The sequence below is a fragment of the Cygnus atratus genome, chromosome 3 (assembly GCF_013377495.2).
Source record: "Cygnus atratus isolate AKBS03 ecotype Queensland, Australia chromosome 3, CAtr_DNAZoo_HiC_assembly, whole genome shotgun sequence".
NCBI classification, from domain to species: domain Eukaryota; kingdom Metazoa; phylum Chordata; class Aves; order Anseriformes; family Anatidae; genus Cygnus; species Cygnus atratus.
The window spans coordinates 78,126,181-78,153,285 of record NC_066364.1 but is presented as its reverse complement, the minus strand read 5'-3'; the positions used below and the strand labels follow the sequence as shown (position 1 = coordinate 78,153,285).

The 27,105-nt window shown below is 39.5% G+C and overlaps 1 protein-coding gene across 1 annotated transcript; it reads right to left on the bottom strand.

Moving 5' to 3' along the window:
- Window positions 1-4,962: 4,962 nt before the first annotated feature.
- On the bottom strand, window positions 4,963-26,826 carry TSNAX (translin associated factor X). Its single transcript, XM_035560705.2, has 6 exons — window positions 26,708-26,826; window positions 25,690-25,797; window positions 22,970-23,084; window positions 21,252-21,382; window positions 7,946-8,073; window positions 4,963-6,778 (listed from the first exon to the last, which is right to left on the bottom strand). Exons 1-6 carry the CDS (start codon window positions 26,721-26,723, stop codon window positions 6,404-6,406), a joined length of 873 nt encoding a protein of 290 aa, XP_035416598.1. The 5' UTR covers window positions 26,724-26,826; the 3' UTR covers window positions 4,963-6,403.
- Between the last annotated feature and the right edge of the window lie 279 nt (window positions 26,827-27,105).

The following is a 27,105-nucleotide window of genomic DNA, read 5'->3' as shown; positions in this document are numbered from 1 at the left end:
CATGATTATAATACATATTAAGGAATTAGGACTCAAGTTTATGAGTCCTTATTAGCACCAGTACTCCTTAATGTACTACTTCAAATAAAAGTATTTGTATAACTCACAAGTCTGCAAGTACATGTCTAGTCAAACTTTCTCATGGATTTTTATTTACTTGTCTTCAAAACACCATGCACACATGAGGGGATACAAAATAATTTTGGGAATACCAGAGAATAACATGTTTTCCACATAGCAGAAGGAGCCGAGTATAATTTATCACAATCCGAGACCTACCTAAGCCTAAAAATGAATCTTGCACTGCACCACTAATTGTGTTTATAAGAACTTAAAGAGAAAACAAAAAATAATTCGTAACTCACACCAAAAAAAAAATAAAGCCTGTTTCAGTTATTTCTAGAGCTAGACACTAGGTGGCAGAACAAATATGCGTTCTCTAATAATTCACAAACACATCCTTCTAGTAACAAGGCAGGACCAGATAAACTAAAATTAAGTATATATTTAAAATAATCTGAAATCTTGCAGCTGGTCTACTTTTCCTGACCAGTTCCTGTAGAGCACAGGCCCTGCTAAGACTGGATTTAAACCTTTTATGTTAATTACCATGAGCATTACTTTCAATTTAGTGATTTAGGCACAAACTCGTGTCTCTCTGCACAAATGCCCACAGCTCCCCCTTTCCTATACAACACAGTTTTAAAGTAGGACTCAGGAAAACTCTGCCTCATAATTTAACAGATGACAGAAGTTTTATATGCAGATAAGGACCTCAAATGAGCCCAGGTGATTTAGGAACATCGGTGTAACTGCTAATCAGTAGAATGAGCTGCACGGGTAGATACAGTTAAGAAATGAGATTGTAAATTGTTCGCTCATTATTTCTTTGTTCCTGCAAAGCCACATTTCTTCCAGAGGAAGAGTATACCTGTCCAAATTGCTAATAAACTAAGAGTCACTGTGGGTAAATGCTGAGGTGAAAATGCTGGAAAAAAGGTCTGGAACAACGAAGCGGGAATGCTTTGCACCACGAGATGTCAGCAGGCACCCAAGGCCCGGAGCCGGGCCCCAGCCATGGCTTCGCCCTTGTGCTGCAGGGAGCAGGAGGCAAAGTGCCGGGCCCGGGGCCTGGAGGTGCAGGGGCAGCTTGATAAGCAAGGAAACTGCTAGGAAAAGAGGTTCCACCAAGAAAATAACACACAAGAGGGGTTTATTAAAGCTGGCTGGAAGTTCGGCGTGAGTGCTTGTGACGCAGTTGTCTGCCTGTGGGACGTTGTGCGTGCTTTGCACATGACAGAACCGCACGTAAGCAACCTTTGCATTTCAGTCCCATAAAAGGGGACTGAAAAAAGAGCTGCTCCTTGTGCTGGCTGGCTCTGGAGTGCAGCAAGAGCTCAGATTAGCAGCGGTGAGAGATGGAACGGAAGCTGAAAGAGCTGAACCTAATTCCAGGCTCCTGACCAATTTGCTGTACGGCCTTACACTGCCTCATCTTACTCATTTGTCCTCACAGTTTTGGCATCTCCTGTCTGTCATATTCCCCTTTAGGCGTGAGGTATGCAAAGAAAGACCTACCTACCACCAGCTTTGAGGAGAGAACCCCTCACACCCCTCAACACTTCTAAATCTGTCAGTGCTTAACAGCATTCCCATGACATTGAAACACCAAGGGCTGTCTATGCAAGGGCATCCTTCACCTATCTGGATCCTGTCCTCAAGCATGCAGAAGTTCTTTTCAACAAAATCTGGGCTATTTCCAGATCCACTTATGCACAAGTTAGTTTTGTCAGCTATTTTCTCCTAAAGCCATGACAGGAGAGGACCTTGAGAAAGAACTAAATGGAAGTGGTAGGACCCTTCTGCAGCAGGATCTGATGATGGACTCAGGAGGTCATCTGGCCTGATGTGGCAGCGGAGGAGCAGAGCCTACACAACAACAGCCCCTTTCTTTGGGAGGAGTAAACATCTGAATGAAAACAACAGTAGGACAAACGTGGATGAACCCACTTGTCACTGGCCTGCGAAATCCAGCGGGGGGGCTGGGAGCTCAGGAGGCAGCAGGAGGAATACCAGAGCCAGCTGCAGGCCTGAGGGAGGAGCCATGAGAGGAGCCATCACCGCGCCTCTGGCCTGCGCTCAGGGAGGCACCAACTGGCTCCTGAAGAAGTCATAGGCAAGCCTCTTCTGCTACACCCTGCCAACAGGCCTTTCCAAGGGATAATGAGTCAGGTAAAGGGAGGTAGAATTGGTAGGAAATTATATTCCTCAAAGACAACCTTCCTCAGAACTGGAGAAGAAGCTTCCTTCATGTTTGTAGACAATTTGCCTTGGCTTGTGATATTCACAAACCTCAAAATAACTAAGGTTTGCTCACCTGCAAAGATTACCATGAGATCTGCCCGCCCATCCATCCTGACACACGGTGCCATGGCTGCTGTAGGACATGCACTCCGGGCCTTCAGACTGCAGGAATACCAGACCTCTCTCCCCTCCCAGGCAGAGCGCTGTTTTCAAATTTGGAGGTGCAAGTAGACCAAGCTACCCAAGAAACCAACAGACTCCTCTTCCTGCACTGAGATGGTTTACCTCACGATGCCAGCTAGATGCGGAAAGGACCAAACCATATGATGGACGTGAGCAATGGCTCAACATAACGGTACAGCCTAAGAAAGGATAAGTAAAGATAGGAAAGAAACCGATGGGGTTGAATGAAGCAATGACAGCGAAATGGACATGCAAACAGCATACAAAGGGGATACAGTGGTCACCGTAAACATTCCGTTATGTCACAGGATATACCTAACCTTGATTCCAACAGTTGCAAATGCTGGCAGTTCACACATCAAGGATTGTGCCTACTGATACAGGAGTGAAGGTAATGTGTGTGGGAAATGGGGTGGTATGGGAATGAAGAGCTTGTGGTTGATTTATGGCAGCACAGCTGAGAGCCTGCAACCCCTGCTCAATGCAGGACCTGTTGGCTCTCAGCAGCTCTGAAAACCAAGTTCCCCTTACTTATTACCCAAGGAGATAGATGCTTTGGGGACCTTGTGGTCATTTAAAATTCAGTTCCTACAGCCTACTCCAAGTCTCTTTTATAGTCGAGTCACTCAGTTTCAAAGCGTTTCTAAATTCTTGCAGGGCTCTCTTCCTGTCCCATGTCCTCCCCAAGTCCCACCCTACTCGCATATGTACCCTCTGTCCCACAGCTCATCCTGCTCTTCCTCCACGCTCTCCCACTCCTTGCCACTCTTCCCCCCTTTGTCTCTACCTCACTTCCTTCCATTTTGCCGCTGTACTGCCTTTGCCCTTCACAACTAACCCTTTACTGTCACACTTGAGACTTTCCGAAGCTTTGAAAAGTTCCCTTTCCAGAATGGGAAGTGGTAAACCAAGCTGCTATCCCACACAGTCTTCTGGTAAAAATCCCATCCTCCCCATTTCTCTTCATCTCCCTCTACCATCTGCCTTTTGTTTGTCTTGGCTACTCCTTCGTCTGCTCTTAAATTAGAAACTCTTTGAGGGCAGTGCCGGAATCTGGTCCAGAGAAATCCATAAGGCACCTAACATGTTATATATTACAGAGGGTCTAGTCTAATTTTTTTGATTTTGGATAAACTCACTGAAAACCCAAGCAAGTAGGACTACATAGACACACGTGTCCTGTCAACAGGAAGTTTCTCTTACATAACTTCACTGGCAGTTCTGGAAAGCTAAATGTGGTTGGGCTGATTTTCCTCACTGCAAATTAATAGCCAGGACAAAAGTCAACCCACAAAGAAAAATCATTTCTGAGAAAGGAGGCTTTAAAAAAGCAGATGATTTTTAGCACGCAGAGCTGCCCTCGTGAAACATCTGCTATGACATAGCCTTGTTCTGGCCCTAGACCAAGTATATCAATAGCTCCACAGAGTAATGGGATAAGAAATGGGAAAATTGCCATTGCTTGTTTAGCAGCCTGTTTTGCTGATAAATGTCTGTCATTTTTCAAATAGCTATAGTGTAATTGTTTGGGGGGGGAAAATATTTCCTTGAGCAGGAGGTTTGCAGGCCATTACCTATTTCCCATCTGTGCTGGTGTTCTAATACACCACACATACACTTTGCTCCCTATTAGAAATTATTCACAGCTTTTGATTACAAACAGGCAGCCTGAAGAAGTTTAGAAATCATGTCTGCCATTAAAAAGTTTGTTCTGGGCATACAGAAAATTTAGATTTCAGAATCGTTAGAATCAAAATGGAATTTCTGAAGGAACCCCTACTTAAAAGTCTGCTAGAAAAAAAATACTTTTCACATCTTTTTAAAATAATGAACGACTATACAAAAGCAATAGTTATTTGACTAAAGCAGTGGCTCATTTCATGGCTACAGAGGCTCTAGAATGTCACTCATCCCATCCCTTTTCAAACTGTGCCATGAAAATGTTCAATTTCTACCTAACAGCTGCTAGGACTGTTTAATATCACACAATACCTCTAATAACTATAGGCTTTCACTTCACACACATCATCCTAATATGCAATTACTTGAAGCAAATCTAGCTGCGCTAAAAGACAGTACTATTCTCTTACCTGCTTCAACTGAAATACTAATGCATTCAAAAAAAAAAAAGCATTCCTTATCAATAGGTATCCCTCTCCTTTCTTTCCCCTCGTCCCATCAGGAAAAAAAAGAGAGGAAAAACAAGGGGAAGAACGTGGGTACCATTGCAGATTATTCCAGTGATAAACTTTTGTCATTTGAATCCCTTGAATTTAAAAAAGAGAAAGAAAAATTAAATAAAATGCAAGAGGATTACACAGTTTCAAACCTAGCTACTTTTTAGACTTCACTGAATAAAATTAGTGAAAAAGAGAAAAGTTATTTGTGATTAGAAAGCGCATCAGTGGGAAACTCGCACATTTATTTACTACTAGGACTGACAGGCAAAAGAACCAACACACAGGCAGTGACTGCTTTTCAGAATTTATTGTAAAAAAAAGTAATAAACAATAGGAAAAAAACTCTCCTTTTTAAACCCACCACATATTGCTTTATATGGAAACAATGGAAAAATGTGACAAATGTATTTACCCATTTCTGTCCATATATCAGATGATCCAAGCTACTCAGGACACGCTCATGGGAAAAATATTGGCAGTATCACAGCATATGGAAGTGGAAATAAAAAACATACAGTATTTTCAATTGCAGTTGGGAGGCCTATTTCCTGGAGTCTAAAGATCATGTTGTTTTATCTGCTTTCCTTTAGCATAACGTACATTATCAGACTTCCATAACTTCAGACACCGGCAGAAAGCCCTGATTTTTTGCCAATAGTGACATACCCACCTCAAAGATAAATGTGGAAGTCAGAATGTCTGCCTTATTTCTGTTTGCAATTTCCTTTCCATAGGAACATGCACATGATATAGTTCCTGCTAACAGATATTTAAAGCTTGGCTAGCCCTTGTTCATTTATACCAGTTCAGCCCCACTGGAGGTCCTCAGGGCAGCACAAACAACGGAGAACAGACTTCCAACACCACACTTGTTTTGACCAAGAAGTGCTTGCCCTAACACCAGATTATGCACGTTAAGCATACTTGGCAGGTATTCTGCTTTTGTCTACAAAGATTGCAGATTCTGCATTAGAAGGTGTTACAGAAAATGTAAATAAATAAATTCCACAATTTTTAATGGATTTTCTAGTTCATATCAAAACATCTAAAGAACCTGCGTAACTTAAAGAGAGCTCAATTTAAACAGAGCCCCAGAATAATGAGTGCAAGGTAATATTTACCTGGTGTAATTAGCTTCATTACCAACTAGTGAAAAGTTGACTTAGCTTCAGTTTCATGCTTAAAAGCATTAATCAGAGAAAACTTAAGTTACATGGCACCTGTGACACCACCTCAGCTTCAAGTCAAGGGATGAACTTACACATACATAGGTGTGTTGTTTTAGATATTATTTGGGGATAGAAACCAAATACTCAGAAAACAGGGCTCAGCAGAAACCTATGGATAATGCTGAAAAAACAGTACCTAACCATTTTTTTTTTTCACTGCTGTGGTTGCTGGAAACTTATTGTAGTGACCACACCAGTTTGAGGTGACTCACACAACTGATAGCCATTGGTGCAGACCACTGTGGAACATTTGGTCATTCTGAGAGGAGATACAATGGAGCAATACAGGAAATTCCATGCTGAGAGGACAAAGTCAAACATTTGTTCTCTTGCACATCATAAAAAGTATTTTTGGTTACAAATTACTATTGCAAACGATCTTCTCATAGATAAAATTAAAATGTCTCTAACTAGAAAGCTTTGGGAGTCAAAAATCCGCAAACCATAACTAATAAGCTTTCTCTATGCAAGTCCTCTCCCCTTCCGGGCTGTGACAGTCTCCTTATTTTAAGAAAGACCTTCCTCTTGGTCAATCAATTCTGCTTTGGAGGAGAACACATCAGCCAGCATGTGCTTTGGGATTTCAGATCCCCGTACTTTTAACGTGTAGCAGGCATTCTCTACCTTTGCCAGACTCTGTTTCAAGGTATACAGCTTCTTCGATACTTCATAAGGTCCAGTGTTGCCAATGAAAGTAAAACCATCATAGATCTGACGTAAGAACTGGCTCAGTTCAAAAGGTGTGTCAATGTCACCATTTCCGACACTGCTGATGCACAGCCGCATCAGCTCTCCAGTTAGATCAGCCACTCCCAGCAGGTAATCTACAGGTGTTACCTTCAGGCTCCAAGTGTGTGGTTGCTTATCCTGGGAATTGGAAGTCTGAGGAGAGATCAGAACAAAGTCCAGTAAAGACAAGTAGGCAAAAAGCAGTGTAAAATGGTTCAAATATACACTAGTTTATCTAATGCAACTGTAAAGCAATGGTAATTACAAACATTCTGGAGACTGAAATTGCGTGGCACTTGACAGTCTGATTTTAGAAGTATCATTTACTAATCTCCCTCCAGTATGCTGTAAGGTATGAAAGCATCCTTTCCATCTGAGATGTGTTTTCCATTCTGACAAGCATGATAAATGCGCCATGCTTCTACCATCTTTATTTGCAGAGTAAATGCATCTTTGTACCTATGTTTATTTGCATTTGCTTTTTTTTTTTTTTTGCTCGGATCTCAGCCTAATAGATTTAAATTTTCATTGAATAGTCCAAAGCTACCAAAGCAATCAAGAATCAAAAAGAGAGTCTGTGTTACAAAAACAAGTCATATCATTTTGTAATAGCATCTTGAATTTCAAAACATTTTCTAGAAGAAGCTGATAGGTATAGTTCTCTCAGATCTATTTCATATCAACCGAATTCATTAAAGTATCTAAATAAATATTTCATGAAGAAAAGTCATCACAAAGTGACAAGTTTGCTTTCCAAGTTTCCAATACTTTTTATTTCCAAAATAGTGGTGGATGGGAGATTTCTATTTCTGTTTCTATTCCTTTGCTCCCACAGTTTAACATCCACTCAAATTCAGCCATCTGGTCTGCAGTGTGTGCGCGGAAGTTAACAACTTCACAATTTGTGAAAATAACTGTACCACTACTGCTAAGAACAAGAGAACATAAGCTAAAAGCCTGGCCTATTTGCAAATATCTTACTAAGAGAATGAAGAAGGAAAAGCCCTGTGTTTGGCCATTAAAAATCCCTCTTCTATACTAGTTTCCTAGTATTTTGCTATCCTGGATGGTTCTCCCTACCAGGTGTTCAATTTGCCCTAAATAAAGGGGATGTGAAATGAATAAACTTGTATCCCACTGATTTAGTTTACTACTAAACTAAAAAAGGTTTGAATACGTGAGTCAAAGCCCTCACGTGTATCTAACACCGTTCCAGTCACTGGCCTTATTTAATCAGATGCCAAAAATGTGGCTGAGCCTAGTCATCACATTAACCATTTCTGAAAGATATTTGTCACGTGAGAAAAGAAAAACTTTTACCGTGTTTGTTGTTTCTTCCCTGTCTTCCGCTGTAAATATTAGTTGTTTATTGATCTCCTCAACACTAATTAAAGATCGTGTTTTAATAAAATACTGAAATGAAGCTGCCTCAACATACTCTTGAAGTCCTGCAAAAACAGCATAATTAAGCTAACAATTCAAACTTTACAGCAATGATCCATCCTTCATTTGTTTCAGAAATCTTTTAATTAACACTATTTAAAGGTTACTAGCAGAAAGAGAACACACTCCAGAAATAACATGAATCATTATTTAACATAGCACACTTTTGAAGTACAAACATCAGACCAAAAACAGAGCAGATAAACATCTTCAAGTTTTTACTCCAAGCAAACTTTTCATCTAGATCCTTCTGTAATATCAGTACAAAGCATCATGTTACTCTCAGAAACATACTGAACAGCAGCTCCCCATAGCGAAGCCTGTAAAATACAGCATTTTTATGATGGAAAGTGCAAATTACTGTTTCACAAGGTCACAGACACAGGACACAGTGCAGAGAGACTGCAAGTAAGTCAAAGGCAAGGCAGCTGATTTACAAAAAAACACAAAGAAAATTTTCCTTTAATTCATGTTATTAGCAACAGTAAATACTTGTTTTAAAATTAATTTCCCAGTTGTTTTGTAGGAATTAGCGAATAAGCTCCTTAAAACGTATATGATAGGTGAAATTCACGTTCAGGATGAAGCATAGGTTGTTACAAATAACTCCAGACCAGAAAAAAGAAAAAAAAACAGCAGACAAGGCTGTGGTGTTCAGCAAGATGAGTAACAGCTCTGTCCAAAAGAACTTACACTCTAAAAATAAGGCATGCAGGAGGAACAAAAGGTGTACTGGCAAGGAAATAAAAGATAGGATAACAAATATAGCTTGTACCAGCTTTATATGCCATCTGCAGCCACCTGTCACACCTGCCTCTCACTACCTACTTGACAGATGGTGATTTTCAGTATGCATTATAGCACAGGTGAGATCTATAAAAGAGCTTGAATGTTCAGACAGTGATTTCACAGGTTGTGTCCTTTTTTCCTTCTGTGCACAGGGCAGGTTTGGGAGAAGCATGCGGGAAAAGTTCATGGGCAGAAAATTGATGTTGGCACTGCTGGTGGAAAAAAAAGCAGAAATGAACCTGGAGCAAACAGCCATGGCAGGATGAAGCTAAAAAGTTTTGAAGACAAAAACAATACATGTGTATCTGACCTAGGGACAGAGAGAGAGCCAAAAGAGGAAGTTAAAGGAACAGACTGTAACGTGACAGATCTTAGCAGAAGAACAATTCTGAACAATTTTAAGGGGATAGTTTCGCTTTGAGAGAAGCAGAGAGGTGACACTGCTGTATCATGCTACAAGAAGGCTAGGCTTAGACAGTAGCTTTGCCAGTATGTAAAGTGAGAAAATTTGGAGGCACCCAAGGGTACCAGAAGCAGAATCCTGGTTCCATTAGAATAACAATAAAAAGCCCAACTGACCACTACTGGGCCAGGATCTCAGCCTATGGAAATAAGCAGGAAGCAGATAATTTATTCTTCATTGGGATTAAAGAAAAAGTCTAAATCAAAAAGAAAGGAACAGCAATTTGAATAAAAGAGGAAAGTGGAAATGCCCAGGAAAACTGGAGGAGACCTCCAGGGAAAATGGGATTGTAGGCCTTTCACATTACAATCACAAAGGTATGTTGAATGACCTGCATTTTCTCTTTTTAAATATGTATTTGCAAGGTGAGTGGATGCAATTCAGTATACACCCCTTATGCTTCTATACAGCAGCAGTGGGAAAAGCAGAACAACCAACCAGAGCCACACTCAACACTGCTGTTCCCAAATGAAAACATCCTACTACAACCATTTGTTGTACACATGGAGCTGTAAGAGCAAATAAATGCAGCTGAATTCAGGTAAAGCACTCCGGCCACAATTCATAGAAGAATACTGGAGAAAAGCTATTCAGTATCAATTTTTCTAAGATTAATAACTACAGAAGTTGCAGAGAGGTAGATTCATCACCCATTCTTCTCCCGACTTACCCTGCTGATATAACACAACCAGTAATTCATTATGACATTTTGGCTTTTCCTGCGGATAAACTATAAGCTACCAGACACTGCAGCACTTAACATGACAACATCTGTGAGAATCTCTCTGCCACGCGTGGAGATGATTATCAGCTATGAAGAATCAACTTTGCATTTACCCAAGTTCTCAATGAGATCAAATCAGCTCTCAAACTTTTCGATATACGTCCTCGAGCAATGTTAACTCCCATCTTTCACTCACTCCACTTTAACTCCTCCACACATATTTAGTCTTTTCCCAGGGTGTTTGGCTCCTCCTTTTCATTCCATTTCTTATGTATTTATATAGACATACATATACCCACATTTTTTGCTTTCTCTCTTCCCATCCAATCTGCCTTGATCCATTATTCTCCTCACTCCTGTTTAAGGCCACCACACAGAAGCTACGCACGCATTATGGTTTGTCATTTGCTTTCACCTTTCACAATTAGCAGCTCTATCTCCCTCCCAGGATTTATAAGCAAGCCTTACAAAACTATATTTGACATTGTTACCATTACAAACAGACTGGTAACAGCTTCCCTGAACAAAATATTAGTATTTTAAGCCCTTCTTCCAGACATAGCTACAACATAACTTCCTAATGACCCCAGACCTTGAAATAAGGTGTTTTCATGTGCAGGTAGAAGGATGTTTAAACATGGTATGTTTTAGCTTAACGGAAGGACATCCGCTAATTTCAGCAAATAATCCCCAAGGTGAAAAACCCCATCCCATTCCACTACACCATCCAACAATACCTTCCCCTTGTGCTCATTTTGGATTTATTCCAAAGTTGGCTTCTTTACAGATTGAGTTGCCAGTAATAGAATAACTTGTAAGGCTACTTTTATGCAATTTTTTCTAGCATGCACAGAAAAAATCCCAATTAAAAGTGTTGTATTATTTCCACTAGCATTTCTTAATATTATAAATGTAAGGTAGCACTTAAATATTTTATTATTTTACTACATTTACACAAACAGCTTGTACTAGTGATAAGCTACAGACACACAGTATCTCTTCCATATTTTCAAAATGTATTTTCTACGTAAGAATTGTGACGTTACATTGACATATCCTCTGAGCACCTATCTATAATGGAGGAGATTTTGTGCCTGAAAATTTGTGCAATTTTTTTTTCTATCTGAATCATTTGATATCAAAGATATTTACTCTTCTCTGCATATACAAACTCTGGGAAATATTAGTTAAACAGTTTCTCTAAGAAACTCAGTATTGTACTAGCAAGAAATCAGGATTCTTTCAAAAACCTAAGTCATTGGAGCACTCAATGCAAGAGTCAAATTAATGTGTAAGGGGTAGGAAAAGATAGCTCTACTTTAAAAATGGGTAAAGAATTCCTTAACTGGAGGAGTCAGGTAAGGGAATCTAATTCTACCTGAGATATATATGCCTGTATGCACTGAAATTTTAACTTTGAACGACAGATCAAACAAGAGGTGAGAGTTTCCTCCTAACATTTGATTTACTCGTTTCTTCCTCGAGATGATTGAGGGATTGGAGCATCTGTCCTATGAGGAAAGACTAATCAAAATACCTGAGGGGACAATGTGAAGTGGATGGGGCCAAACTCTTCTCAGTGGTGGCCAGCGACAGGACAAGGGGTAATGGGCATAAATTGAACCACAGAAGGTTTCATCGCCATATGAGGAAGAACTTCTTTTGAGTTCAAGTGACAGAACACTGGAACAGGCTGCCCAGAGAGGTTGTAGAGTCTCCTTCTTTGGACATATTCAAAACCCGCTAGGATGCCATCCTGTGTAACATGCTCTAGGCGACCCTGCTTGAGCAGGGGGGTTGGACTAGATGATCTCTGGAGGTCCCTTCCAACCTCAACCTTCCGGTGATTCTCATTTAAACATCAGTTCAACAGTTAAAAGTGGGTTAAAATGGATTTCATGCCTCTCAGTTCTTGAAGTCAACAATGTCAACACTGTTAGCTTCCTGAATGACCTTTGTCTCTGTATTTCTTAAGCTATTCTCCTTCTCTCCCTTCAACCCTTTGCCTTCCTCTTTCTCTACTTATTTTTACCCAAACTTGCAGTCTCTGTTGAGGGATAGGAAACAAGTACATGACAGCCTGTGTTACCTTCCCCTGCTCCTCCACTAAACCATGCACAAATCACGAATCACAGGCCAAAAGCAGCCACCAGAAAGACGGTAGGAAAATATATAGTTAGTTACAACTATTTTCTTCTGGTATCACAATATGATGGGTGAGGTACATTATTTACGAGTCACATGAAATTACCCAATTGCAAATTCATTCCAAAATCAGAACAGTCACAACTCTACCTTATCACGTTTAAGCTGCTAGGTTACCCTCTCTTAAAAAGGAAAGGGAAAAAAAAGGAAAAAAGGAGTCATTCTTGTGGAAATCCCAAACTGAGAAAAAAAAGTTAAACTGAAAGCTTTTATTACTCAACTCTGCAGACCATGGGGAATATGGTAGATTTAAAGAACCCACTGCTACAAGCCTGTTGATCAATGAATAGGAGAACTGGTAAAATAAGTAATTACTTAACCAAGTATATCAACTGAAATAAGTACAAGCAATAAATTTTAAAGTATTAATATATGAATTAAATCATTATGCTTTAAAGTTAGCACCCTATTAAGATGAAACTGACAATTAACACCTCAGTCATTTTAATTTGTCTGCAGCTTTGGCAACAATTCCCAGATTCACAGTTCTCTTTCCACATACAAGTGGTAAAAACTGAAGTAATTAAACTAAAACTGCGGCTGTGAAACAATCCAACAGCTGCTTAGTTGATCGTGAGTGTGAAGTCAAAGGTTAATTTTATAACAGCATACAGAAAGAGTATGAAGCCAGTTATCCTCTGAGAGACTCACGACATAGACATTCTGTTGTGAAAAAGGCTTAGAAGAATTTTAATTCCACTCAGGAACAGATTTTATACAATGGGAATAACTGGCAAATACAAATAAAAGCACAAGAGCAAATGTCCATAAAAGGTTACAAATTTGAATAACAACTCTGCTATTTCTATTCACTGAGTAATACTTCAAAACCTGAGTCACTATGACAGGTAGACCTATGCACAGTCCTTGAATTTTAAAAGGATCTGGGAAAGAGAAAAACACAGTTAAAACCATATTGGCATAAACAAACTGCTCCATTGTAACAATTCAGTTTTGAAATCACTTTGGCAATCAGTGCAAACAGAGATGGGGAAGTTTGACAGAGAAATATATTTTGTGCTACCTTAAATTGATTAAGGATAGAATGTAACTAAAATAAGAATGTATATTAAATCTGGCAGTGATCTGTCTAAACTGGTTTACTTTTAAATCAATAACTAAATTGATGCAAATTTCTCTCACTAAGCCCAATGTTTTATTGATTAGTCAGTTGCTACTTGACACATCCATAACCACCCTGAGGCTCTGTTCCCTTCTATCCGCATGCATTGAAGTGTTGCATTTCAGATGCTTCAGTGTTAGGGCTGTTTGTACTTTGCTTAAAGTCGAATACACACCAAAGTCAGGTAAAAGGAAAACCCAAGATTCATCTTTTTTCCCAGTAACTGAATAAACAAATACAGGCTCACTGTTAAATAGGCACGGGTGCCTCTGAGAGTTAAATCATTTCTCAAACAGGCACAAATACCCTGCAGAGAATATTTTATTCTCTCATTGCAGAGAACAATTTGAGTCTTTTTTGTTATTGTTATTAGAAACATGTGTACATACGATAAATGCTAGTTTTCTTGTAGATGACTCATTGTGGATGAAAAGTTCACAACCTTTTATTTTGATTCTACTTGAAGAACCAAGGGATGTACCATGGTTACTTTTTAACAGAATGTTTTGTTCTTGAGGGTTTTTTTGGTTGGTTTGTTTTTTCAAAAAAAAGAAAAAGTGAAAAATTCTGGAGATGAGCCAATGCTCTACATGAGTTCTTAAACATATATAAATTCCTGTGACAAGTAGTCTTACTGATCTTTGACTACCTCCAGTTCCTCTGAGAACTGATATCCAGTTTTCAAGTCATTCAGTTAGATGGCAAATTTTACACCAGTAACAGCCTTGAGGGCAACTGTTCATATACCAAAGAAAGGAAGCTCTGAGTCAGCCAGTATGCTCGATGATCAAAGAAGAGCACCTAACACAACACAGCTTTCTCAGTTCAAACCCAGTGAAAAGTCCTCCTCAAGTTGAGGCTTCTTCTGTGTGAAAGTCCCGACTAACCTAACCCGATCAGAAGTACTAATGGTAGCCACATATTGTCATAAATACAGATCAGTAGAGATGACAAAAAAGGCACATCATGACCCATCAACCCCTATTTCTCACCATGTGACTGTAAAACAAAAACCTAAGCATGATGTGCTCTACTAGCCGTTTCCTGTCATGGAGCTTCCCTATGACGCATTCTCCTGTGTGGTTTTAAACATAAAAAAGAGCATACATTTTTTTCTAATCTTCTCTAATTCTCCACCAGCACTCAGTTCCTGTAGAGGCTGGAGAGCTCTGGTCTGTGAGTGACTGATGTTAACAGCTGGAGGGTCTAAAAAAACTCCTGAGTCAGAGCGCAAGGACTCCTCCATTTGCTAACTATGAAACTAAATTAGAGGACAATGTCACTGGTTTCAGACTGTCATGTAAACAACAGCAGTATTTCCTGTAATAGTGCTGCAGAACTTCAGGACAGTTAGATCTTATGTTAGAACTAGAAAATGACAATCTGACCCAATCTACAGCACACAACTTTAGGAGATTGTATATAGCTGCTCTTATGCTGCCCTCAATGACCACTGCTGAATTTAAGGATTATGCTGAACCCAACAGCTCCTTCAGGGACCAGCTAATGATCAGTGCTCACACAGAGCACGCTGTGTTCGGTCGTGTCTCAACCCACATTCATTTTCCCAGGTTTAAGTTTCTGTGAACAGACATACAAATCCTGCAGCAGAACATAAAAAGTCAGAGGCTCTGCAATTGCTGAGTGTTTACTTTCCTTGGAAGAACCTAGAAAGAAGGCATGAGACAGAAATAAACAAAGGGCAGTAAAATGCAACAATCTGAAGATATTTCAAATAAGCAACTTGCAGGGTGAAGAAAATCAGTTTGACAGTTTGTTGGCACACTTGGCAGCTCAAGAACATCAGAGAAATGGATAAAGAAAGCAAGCAAACAGAGGAATTAACAAAATTATGTGATAAATATTGGCTTCTTCACTGCAAATTCCATTAATTTTTCAGTATAATCAGGAAACTTTGTTTCCATTTCTGGCATTTTACCTCTCACCCACAACAGCAAAGAGATGAACTTTAATTCTTCAGCTACATCCTGTTCCTGTGTTATTATGTTTTCCCACCATCTTGCAGAAAGCTGATTGCTTCCTTCATGGATAGCTTTCCTTTCATGTTTTAGGTGTATTTAAGTTTTTTTCCTGGGTGAGACACTTCCAACCCACGACACCCTTCTTCATGCAGTAAAAAGCTTTTCCTTTGTACGTCACCTATTTTACCACAGTTTTTAAAGTTTAAGAGCAAGAAAGTCTTCTACTGTTTCTGATATGCAGAATTGTTCTTAACATTGGTTTTATTTTAGAAATACATATATAGAAAAAGGTAGCTAGCATAGCTCAAGAACAAAAGACCAGGTAACACAAAAATAATTACGTGGATAGTTCGTTTAGTTTGTGCTCTAACCATAATCCTTTTTACAATACCAAAAGAACAATAGTACTTAAACAAGTGATTAGGACATCTAAATCTGGCCTACTTGGACAGACCTCGCCCATCTCCATATTATTTCTTACAGCATCATGTCTGGCAGTACTGCATAATGAAATTAAAATATGGTCCTCTAGCACAACTAAAGTATTTCCGTTTCATCCATGCAGACTAAACCGACTTTGTCCAATCCAACAACGCAATTTGTCGCTGTATGATTAGACTCCTGAAGTGACTCTAGATGGGACAAGACAGAAGACAAAAATAAGTGACACTGTATCATTCTCTCAGAACACCAATACTGCCTGCACAAGATAAATTATGAAGTAGACCGCGTCAATGCTGAACTTTTACACAGAATTTCCCGCACCATCATGGGCAGAAGCAGTCACGGAGCAATAGCTTTGACAAGGTGCTGACATTTTACAGCCTCATCATCTAATCCTATTCGGAGCAAGTGCAGACATGATAAAGAGCTAATGAGCTGCTCTGTGCAAACCACCCCATTCACCATTCCTGCTAGCACAGACACACAGCAAACAGCGAGGTCGGCTGGCAATGTTCTCGTTACACGTTATCACCACCCTACCCTGCCTTAGTGAGGAAGCCCCAAAAGAAATATGGGTTCCTCATTCCAAACCAGGTTTTATGCATTGCTTCCAGCTGTGAAGATAACACCACACCTATGCTTGCTCCTAGCAGAATCTAATGATCTCATTGTATAAACAGCAACGTGCAGCTTAAACTATCACTCCTAAGAGCTTTCTCAGTCAAATTGCCATACAGAAAACAGTTTAACACCTCAGCAGCCTTATTATTCTCACACACACTGTCCTATATTGTTATGGGACAAAAAAATGAGTAAAGCTTCAGCTAGAGACTTTGTTTAACAAACCACATTAGAAAGATGCCCCAGTCGACCCCACACACCAACCTATCACACAACTCTTGGCTCCCCTCTGCTTTAGGCAAGCTTTGCATTTGTACAGAACAAATTTCGATCGTACTTAGAATAGTTGCATAAACCCTAAAATGCAAGAGGGCATACTCTTTCTTGTCTTTAAGGCTTATACTTTTTTTTTCCTGTCTACGACTGATATTTTACGTGAATATTTTAGAGTTTATATATATATAATCCTGAAAAGTTTCCTCCCTTCGCTTCATAAATTCATAAAAAACATTCTCAGCCCTTCTCTTGCACAGCACCTCACAAGAATTTTAAAGCAACAGTACACGTTTCCTCACAGGATATATAAGGTATACACTGCGAAGTGGGGCAAAGGAGCAGGAATTCTATATTACAAATAGTAAAGCTTTAAAAATATCAACAAAGCCGAACGTTTCTACCAGAACAAATGAAGAGCTCCACATTAAAAAAAGACTTCATTATTTCAGTATCTCTTTGTTTGCTTGTTTAATCATCCCCTGGGACAATCTGTACTGTTAAGAAACGTGTAGAAAACAGTCATCAGTTTTTGTTGTTGTTCAATTAGTGCTATACTCAGTGTTTGAGCTCATGCAAGTGTCCTTTGGGGAAACGTCCTGCGTGCCATTAGCACTATTCTTAATGAGGGAAAGCATGGAACTCCTTTAGTGCTCTGCCAGAATTGTTTTATCTTCAAGTCAAAAGAACAACTGCTTGGAGTAACCCCAAAAAAAGCATTCAACAATTACAAGTGGCAAACAATATTCCCAAGCATTATACTCATAGTACTGTTCTATTTATAGGCTAACAGTTATTATACCGAATAAAATATGTATTAGGCAGCTTTATTATGCAGACAGTTATGACTCCCCAGTTAAGGCTGCTACAGCAGTTTCCATTATAAGCCCAGTTTTGATCCCTTTTACTCTTTCTGAGAGATGTAGGGTGGGGAACAGGAGGATGTTTCATGTTTGGTTTCAAGACAAAGGAGAATATTTTTAGGAAGTTTGAGGTTAATTGGACATGCTGCTTTTGAGATATGGGACGTAGGCGTTTCTTTATTCTTTTTTTGAAGAAAAAACAGTTTAACTTTTAACTAGTTCTCCAGAATTTCTTTAAAACACAAAATCAGAATAGAAAACTAGGTGAAAGCCAAGATTTACAGCTCTAGGAAATGCATGAAGACAAAAGATCTAGCACCTTTCCTAGCTTTGTATTCAGAAAGGCATGCAAACTGTTTCCACTGCGAAAAAAGCAAAGCAACAATTAAAACATTAGACTTAAAAACAAAACCAAAAGCAGCATTCTTAATTCTTTTCATTGTTTTCCCTCCCAGTTACAGTTCTTCACAAACAGCAGGGGGCATGGGGATTAAGCATTCCCTCTCACTGTTTTTCTTTATCTAACTGTCCCTTCATTCGTCATGTCTCTAGGTTTTCTATCTCAGCTTCATAATCCTGACAGCAAGCGTCTTCACATCTCTGTCACCTCCTTGATCCTAGCATCAGCTCTGTCAAGATCTACAAGTCTTTAAGCCTGCACGTTCCTTTTTTTTTTCCTGCCATACAACTAACTGAAGAGTGGAGGATTCAACAAACAAGGTGAGAGCAAAGCTCAGGCTAAAAGATTGCATTGCATACCTGTCATACACATGAGCTCATTTATACGATGCCTAAAAGCATTCCCTGTCTTCTCAGAGGCACACACACATATTTTAACATGCTCCCTTATAAAGCATGCATGATGGACACCAGCCAGCATATCATACCTCACACTGGATCATCATGTAGGAGAGCTAGAAATTAAGGAGACACTGTGGATGACTTACAGAAATTGAATGAAGGCCACTATATTTCAGTCAGATTTTATATAGTCTTAATGAAGCAAGAACCACCTAATTGCAGAAACAACTGGGAGACCTCTGAGCCAGGCAGTATTATACATCTGAGGAGATTCCACAGACTGGCCACTGACTCATGTTACCTGAACAGAGGAGAAAGGTGAAAGTACAGCTATTTCCATTTCTAACTCCAAGCAATCTCACTCCAATCAATAACAACCTACAGTGGCTGGAGAAAGGCAATGCAGGGCTGCGTATTTATGATTTTTATATCAGACCACAAAATTGTGAAGTTCAGGCATTTGTTTGCACACCTAATCAAAAGAAGAGATGGACAGCAAAGCCTACTTCTACTCCACCTGGTTATTTAGTATACAAACACCTCTTTTCCTTCCCCCCCCCTTTTTTTTTAAACCTAGAGAACTCAGTCAGATTCATTATCTGTAGAGGTCTTAAGACCGTAAAAAGAAAATTCTTTAATCCAATGACAATCTCACTCCTCTACAAGTCATATGCAAGCGTTGGGGTTGCACTGAACATATAAAAGCTTTGCAGCCATGGAGGCACTGAGACATTATACACATACAGCAGGCTGCTAACGTCCTCTACTAGAGATCTATCATAATTTGGCCCATTCTACAGTAGTCAGATATATCTTTATCATTTTAAGAGACATATTAAGAGCTCATATTTAAAACATTGGTGAAGAGTTTTAGAAATGCTGATTTGTGTCTGATAGAATATTTTCAGTTGTTTTGTGAAGAACTTATTCCATTCTATTTTGATATTAACAGATATGTCTATGTAAGTCAGAAATCAATTATGAAGGAAAATTAGTGTAGCTAACTGTATATGAGTATTTACCAAACAAAGCAAACTGGAACAGAAATTTCTTGTTAATTTCTTTTTTTTCTCCAAGTTGTTACTTGTGGCTTAAGTTTACATACCTTTCATATAAAACTAACTTTTCAGGTTGGCAAGGATGTATTTTTTAATAACTAAAACCAATTTTGTTTTCAATCAGAGGAGAAATCTGGAAGTAGAAACCTCATGTAAGGTTTGTTCCCTTACATTATAGGACATGGGTACACGTATAAGTTAACAAAGGAAAAGTTTCTGTGTCTGCTCTTTAGGCATACCCTACTACGCTGAGATTAATTCCAGCTAATTCCAGGAAAGCTTCCCCTCAGTAAAAATAGAGGTAGGTGTATCTCTGAATTTACCCACAGAAAGCCCCATCCTAAGAAAATAAAACTCTCGTGAAGCAACTGAGCATGGTAACTGGTTACCCTGTAATAATTCTGCCCACATGGCAAGGCTGATAGCTTGTACTGTGAGGTCTCACAAAGATTTGTGAGGCAGCACACCTCAAATGCTGCCATTATACAGATAGCCAAGAATACTATGTGAGTCACGGGGCTGCGATCTTTACTTGTTTTTCAGACAAAGTTTATAGGTCTTAAAGATTTCAAAAAAAATGTGTTCATAAAACCGAATGAAAGGATTCTCAGCTTTTATAAACAGAACTTAAAATGAAAATCCAAGCACTTGCACTAGCATTATTAACCCTTTGAGGTCACTTGTACTGTCAGAGTTTTGAATCATCTCTTCCTTTTCATTGCCTCATTACAGTACTAAGCAATAAATAGCAGCAAGATTCACACAGGCTGTAAGCGGCTCTTTTAAGAGTAACTACTCATATTTAATCCGAACAACCCAATGCACCACAAGTGGCTGTGGAATTGAATTAGAGTCATAGAAAACTAGCACGGCAAACTCATTCAGTTTCAGAACTGCCAAACTGAATGTTCACTTAAGAGCTGACTCATTCTTACACAAATTTAAGTTCACATAGATAAGTAAAAGTTAACTTGTGCAGTATTTGTCTTGTAAAATACTTCCGTCCATAGATGTATTTCCTCTGGATTATAGAAGTAAATTATTTTTAAACAATTAAATCGGGGCAAATCTTCAGTTCTCCTCAACTGAAGAAGCCTTGCCTGAACAGGAAAAAATATGCAGGATTCCAGTATATCTAAAATAAGATAGGTAAATGCAAGACAGTTTTATAGTGTGACCAAGACATCAAAGAAGCAGTTACAGATTTTACTCATATGTTGCCACAAACAAGGCAAAAGAATTTTAGGTAAGAATCAGATTCAGTAGCAAAGAACCCTCATTTGTCAGCAAAAGTGATGAAAGCACTGATACTTAATATCTCAAGGACGTTAGTAAAGACAGCATAAACTGATTTAATGCTTGTAGCACCTTGACAGAAGCGCATTCCAAGTCTTCAGAAGAAAAAACGCTAGTTAGGGATTTTTAGTTATTGACTTTATCAATTCACAATGGAGTAATTTCACAGGTTGGTCACACACACGCACACCCCACCCCCTCCAAGGTATAACCTTTTCAGCTCAGGTAAATGAGCATGTTGCACATACTCCTCACCGAGGAGCAGCCAGTACATTTGTTAGAACTGCTCCCAGCTTTGGTTTAGGTCAAGGTCCAAAGTTTTCCAGTTGGAACGAATTCCTGTTTAACCACAACACTAACAGGACTGTAGGACAATAGCCTCCCCAGTACCAGAGCTAACTGCAAAGATGAATCTGAGTCCTAATTTGTAACTATAGATACGTGCTAAATTCAAACCTGCTGCATGAAGAGCAACCGCTGTTAGGTAAAAAACTGAGTTCAGCACAAAATACAATACTTTCCCTATTTTAAAATGATTTACCTGGAGATATAGCTCTGTGGAACTGATACATGTCTTCTCCAATCAGTTCTTGTGCAACCTGCTTAATCTTTCGTCTGACAGCATCTAACTTGACTTCAGATTCATTTAGTATTTCTTCCCCATTGGGAGCACTGCAATCATAAAGCAGAAACTGAAAGAGCAGCTTTCAGAATATGACCAAACAGTTAAAAAGAAGTTACAGATTTTCATTTACTAATACATATTCAATGACTTCAAGAAAAAAAATGAAGTGGAATAAGAAACAGTTTAACACCTATTGTAGATTCCAAAAGAAAGATTTTGCAGATCATTACTGTGAAAATAATTGACCAGCCAAACCTAGTTCCGGTAGCATAATATTCATTCCAGATAATAACTGTAACACTTGCTGAAGAGAGAACGATAAGAAACACTTGCAAAGGCTTCAGAAAAGTTTTCCAGAAAATGAGCAGCATTTGCAGAAGTTCATTAACCTTTCTAAAAAAGATCAGCATTTTGTAATATATTACAGAGCACACGTGACATACATATGAAGTTTTAGAAAGTAATTATGACCTACATTATTATGAAACAACTGAAATATCTGATTTACAAACAGCATATACTTGGCATGTAAGTTTAGTTTATCTGATTTCCTTTTAAATCACCTCTCCCCAAACCCCAAATAATCTATGTGGTTTATTAGTTTCGCAGTCTATTTGGGGACTACATATAGACTGGTTTCAAGGAAACGTTTAAAAGCAAACAGATTTCTGAAAGTAAAGCCACATTAATGGCTAAAAGCAAAGGAGTGGGAAATAAAAATAACAGCATGGGAAGCTTCCACTCTCCTCAAAACACAAACATCTTAAACAGGTATCTAAAATTCAGAGTAAAGGGGAATTTTGTTGTTCTTTTTGTACCAGTTCCCAGCATACCTGGCCCCTGCACTGGGGCTATTTACAATCAAGGCTGTAGCAGTTACTAGAATTATCATAATAACTCTTCGCAGAAGACCAAGTTAAAAAGGGAGCAACTTCCTAATCCCTATTTATAACTGTTACTACTACACAACCTATAAATAGCTGCTACTACAGCAGAAGTGTGCTGGTAAGAAAGAAAAAAAAATCCAGGAGAAGGAACAGGGAGATCTGTGATAGCAGTTACACGTAGGACAAGTAAACATTCTATACAACAGGCTATGCAGAGCTTCACATTTTCCTGTTTTCTATTTTCTCAGTGGCTTTCAACAATTGCTCGAAGGTTCACGAGGACACAAAATATATAGAAGCTCAAAACCTCACACACGAGCCTCTTAGGTTGCAGAATCCAGTGAAGTAAACAACCCAGGCTGCCTCCCCTTTGCATTGATGACCTAGGCTGGGGTTGCAAAAACCAAAACAGGGAAGTAGCAGCAGAGGCAACTAACCTGAAGGGAGGGTGCACGCTCTTTTCTCCCAGCTTGCTGGAAGCTGGAAAGCTCTCATCTGCTGCTACACTCTGCTACTTTGATCCTGTTTAATACTTCAGTAAAACTAACTACAAAACCTGAAGCAGCATCTATTAATTCTCTAGATGAAGTGCGTGTTCATTACCTCATATCCACCCTAAAGGATGTTTATGGGAAATTAATTAAGTCTTTCTCAAGGAAACGCTGCAGCTATTCATCACAAATACAGAGAACACTACAAGGCAGCTTCTAGGTTTCTGTGAACACCTTCGCTCTCAGCGTGACTCACCTGGTAAACCTGTGGAGCAGAAATATCGTTCTTTTGCTTTCAATAGTTATATCACGACTGAGCTTCACAAGCCGTTCGTATTTATCATGCCTGGTGTCAAGCTCCAGCTGAAATGCTGCAGAGTCAATGATTACAGAAACAAGCACGGTTAGGTTAGCACAGCATGCAGTGTAGGGCAAAAGCAGAGATCCTGTGCCACAGTAACTGCTGTGGGCCTCAGCCCCACCAGCCTTTTCTCTGGGGTGCCTCTTCCGAGCACGGGCGGTGCTGTGGAGACCACCATTGCCCCCTGCCTGCCGGAGCTGCTGTGCGACAGCTGCCTGCACGTCTCGCGCGGCTCACCACACAGCAAAGGCACAAAATCATTTCTGAACAGAACACAGCAAGTCCCATCATGCAGGAATGTGCCGAACAGAATGCTCACAAGCACGCAGCAACCTAGCTCTGATTTCTGGCTCTTCAAAGTCTCTTGAGTGATGGACCCGTACCTTTTGACAAATACATGGCTATCAAACTTCAGTTTTGAATAGCAAAATTCATCAGTAATACTACTTCTGTTTAATAAGTCAGGTTTAAATACACACCAACTGTGATGATGCTTTAAGCAGCCCAAAGCATTGTAAGTTAAAACGCTTGTTTTAGCTAGTAACATCTATTTTGCAATAGTGCTGTTGAGAAAACTGACTTAGATATTCACCCAAATATAGGAAGAAAATTCAGAAAAAAAAATCATTAGTAAACAAGACTCATTTTCTAAAAACCAAGAACACGCACACAAAAGCGCATACACTGTAAAAAATGCACAGAATAGTAAAAACAAAAGGTTCTGTTTTATATCAAAACTAGACCTGGCCAAAAGCCAAGTATTTTAACATCTTTAAGAACTAGAAGTAGCAAAGCAAGATTATCTAAAATAAGATTTCTAACTTAATGCTGTAAATTCTCTCTGCCTAACTAGAATGAAGACAAAGAGGAAAGAGAGCATGCATATCTACTTTTCTTAGTGAAAACTATGAATGGTTATGTTTCACATATTACATTAACATTTTATAGGCTATTTTTCTGCTAAATAAACTGTTAATAGATACTTAAAAGAATTTAAACATATCCTGCATAACTGTCTGAGGTGTTAAAGTGTCTGTGCAAGAAGATGGTAGAAAATACACTGAGGTTACTTTTTTTTTAAGGGGTCTAACAAGTGACTATCCTTTAGAAAAATGTAGCAGTTCACAGACAAGCAAGTTTAGATGAAGCTGAAAACCTGTACTTCTCATTGCCTTGACAAAAAACTGGATTCTCTTTTTTTGTTGTTGTTTGTTTCTCTCCCCCATCTTCCTCTGGAACACTAGGAGAAACCATAAATGTTCCTACTGATCTTTAAATCTTTCACATGCCTGATTGGTGTGTCTCCACCAAATTCTGAGAGTTAAGTCCACCACTGAATTATCATCAAGAAGAAATACTCCACCACTACAGGGCTTATAAGCACTAGAAGAAGAAAGCAGATCTTTGAAAAGTCAGGATAAACTGCGTCCCTTACTCTATTGTGAAATAAACCAAACACCACTGACAGGATCTCACGGGAGAGGAGGAAAATCAGGGTTGTTTTGAATTCAAATTAATAGCAACTTCAAGAAAAAACTGATAAATGTGAGGGTGAAAAATTAAAGTTGAAAGCACTGTACTCAATTTAGAGTGCAAATGTATGTATGTTATTCAAGATAAAAATTCAATCAAAGTTTATCATCCACCACGCTGACCTATACAGGGAAAAAAAATAAGAAAGATCTGTTTAGAGACAGCAAGGAAATTACATGGTGTTGAAGGGACCATCTATAACAGTCACCCAGCTCTTACTTCTTCACCCTCCTTAGCATCATAAAAGAAAATAGGGGAGACAAGGAAAATTCTGCACTGGGATTTAATCTGTTCCCTGTGTTACATCTCCTTCCTTCATCTGTTGAGGCTTCTCATTTCTAAAGCCCACTTTTCCCTTGCCAGGGCTTGTTTAATGAGAAAGTTAAACTAAATTTACAGAAAATTAAATCTGATTTAAATCCTCTGAAAACAATTTGGTTTGAGGGAAGTTTACACTTGCTTATTTAAAGAAACTGAAATATAAGCTAGTTTTAAAAAGGCACTCAAAGTGAAATAAGCGTCTACATAAAGATCTACCTTATTTTGTTAAACTGACATTCTTAAAAAGTGCATGTATAAACAGCTCACAACTCACAGAACAACGCATCCAGATTCACATTTGACAGCTTAGCCACCTGTTCACCAGAGCTAGAGGCAACAGTTAAGAGCCTTCTTGGCCTCCCCACAGGCAGCCACATCCTCTTGTCACTATGGCTGAGATTTCGCACCTGTGCGGGTCTTACATTTCTCTGCCAAAGTGCCTGGGCACCTTTTGTCTGCCTGAACACTTCTGCAGTTTACTTAGCATCAGGTTCCGCACAAGCAGGGTGTGCAGCGGGAACAGGAGGTAAGATGAAAAAGGGAGCAAGTCGTGAGTCAGGTGCAGCCATGCCAGATCCTGCTCTTGAGACTTAATTGCATAGAAACCAAAAGACCAAGCTCTAAGTGAATGAAGCAGGAGTCCAACTAGTTTCAAATCTCCACCCCCCCCACCAAGAAAGTTAGCTTATTCCAACACTAAATAGGCAATTCCTAGCAAACTCCACAACACACATTAACTGGCTTTCCAAATTCTTACTTACATTTAAAAGATGTCATCAAAGGCGAAGACGGATTAACATTCTCTTTTTCCTCCTTTCTTTGACCATGTGGGAAATTGTCATGCTTTCGTTTTCTGAACCCACCCGATCCTATTAACAGAAGAAAAAAAAGAATTAAAATAGTTTTGGCAGAACATAAATAACCTCAGAACATCGATGATTCTATCCCTATTTTACAGATAGAATGAGGTAACCCCTATCGCCAGCCGATGTCATCTTCACATTATCATGCTACTTGTTCCACCACATTCCTAGTGAAAACTAGGAAAGCTCCTACCAATTTCAATGGATGAGCACACTAGGATCCCAACTCCTTTCTTCATATGGCATTCATGGCCTTTTATGTTTCCTTTCTGTAAGGGAACAACTGTACGGAAATTCTTGCGTGAACAGGATTATTAATTTATTAATTTAATTCTTGCCTACAGGATTACACACCTTTTTTTTTTTTTAAAAAAAAAAGGTATTTTAGATACTGAACAGAAATCATTAAAATCACTATAGGTAGCAGTAATTTATTGTACAATAACTGACTGTAATTTCTGTTAATGGTCCTCAATAAGCAGCAAAGTACTTAAGGAATATATGAAGTAGACTACCATTATCCAGATATCCAGGCTTTTATCTCCTGTGGTGTAGCATTTTAGGTCCTTACACTCCGCCCACTTAGAAGTTTCTTCTCTTTCCGCCCTGCTACAGCTGTTCCCTTTGACTGGCCTTACATGCTCCCCCTCACTCAGAACCCACCTCTAGGGGATTGCCCTTTACTACCGACAGGCACTTTGTGCTGTTTCCTCCTTCGGTCATTCCTTCACATTTTAACCCTCCCTCCCTCCCTCGTTGTAACAGTGACAGCTGTAACCTGTGCTCCCAGCAGAGGCCAAAATTTGGCCAACTCCTGCATACCACCACACCGTTTTGAATACGTGGAGTTCTCCTCGTTTCCTTAAAAGGAAACCAAGAGGAAGCCACTCAAAAGTTACACAAAGTAACCCGTTACCCTCCTTGCCGCTCATCCCGCTCCCGCCGCGCAGGCCGCGTCCCCCGGCCACCCGCCCTAACGCCCCGCGAGGACCCCGCCGCGCCGCCCCGAAGGCCCCGCGGAGAGGCGTCCCCGCCAGTGCCTGATGGAAATGCTCCCGGGGCATGATGGGAGTTGTAGTGCCGTGGGAGGCGGGGGGGAACTCCTGAGGCAGCAAAAGTGCCCGGGGTGCCCTCAGGGCGCGGCGCGGCCTGCCCCGGAGCGACGTGCTGGGGGAGTAAATGATAAGGGGATAAAAAGGAGTGAGGAGTTAGGGTAGGGAAGAAAAAAAAAAAAGGAGAAGAAGAAAAGAAAAAAAAAAAAACAGTGAAAAACCTCAGAACAAACCAACAAGGTTTTCCCAGACACTTAGGGTT

Bases quoted from the DNA above. Each gene is read 5' to 3' on its own strand.
- TSNAX (XM_035560705.2), bottom strand. The intron at 21,383-22,969 runs GTGAGTCACGCT...TTATGATTGCAG, and splicing joins CTGCTCCACAGGTTTACCAG to TGCTCCCAATGGGGAAGAAA. The intron at 8,074-21,251 runs GTAAATCATTTT...CTGTTTTTGCAG, and splicing joins CCACAGAGCTATATCTCCAG to GACTTCAAGAGTATGTTGAG.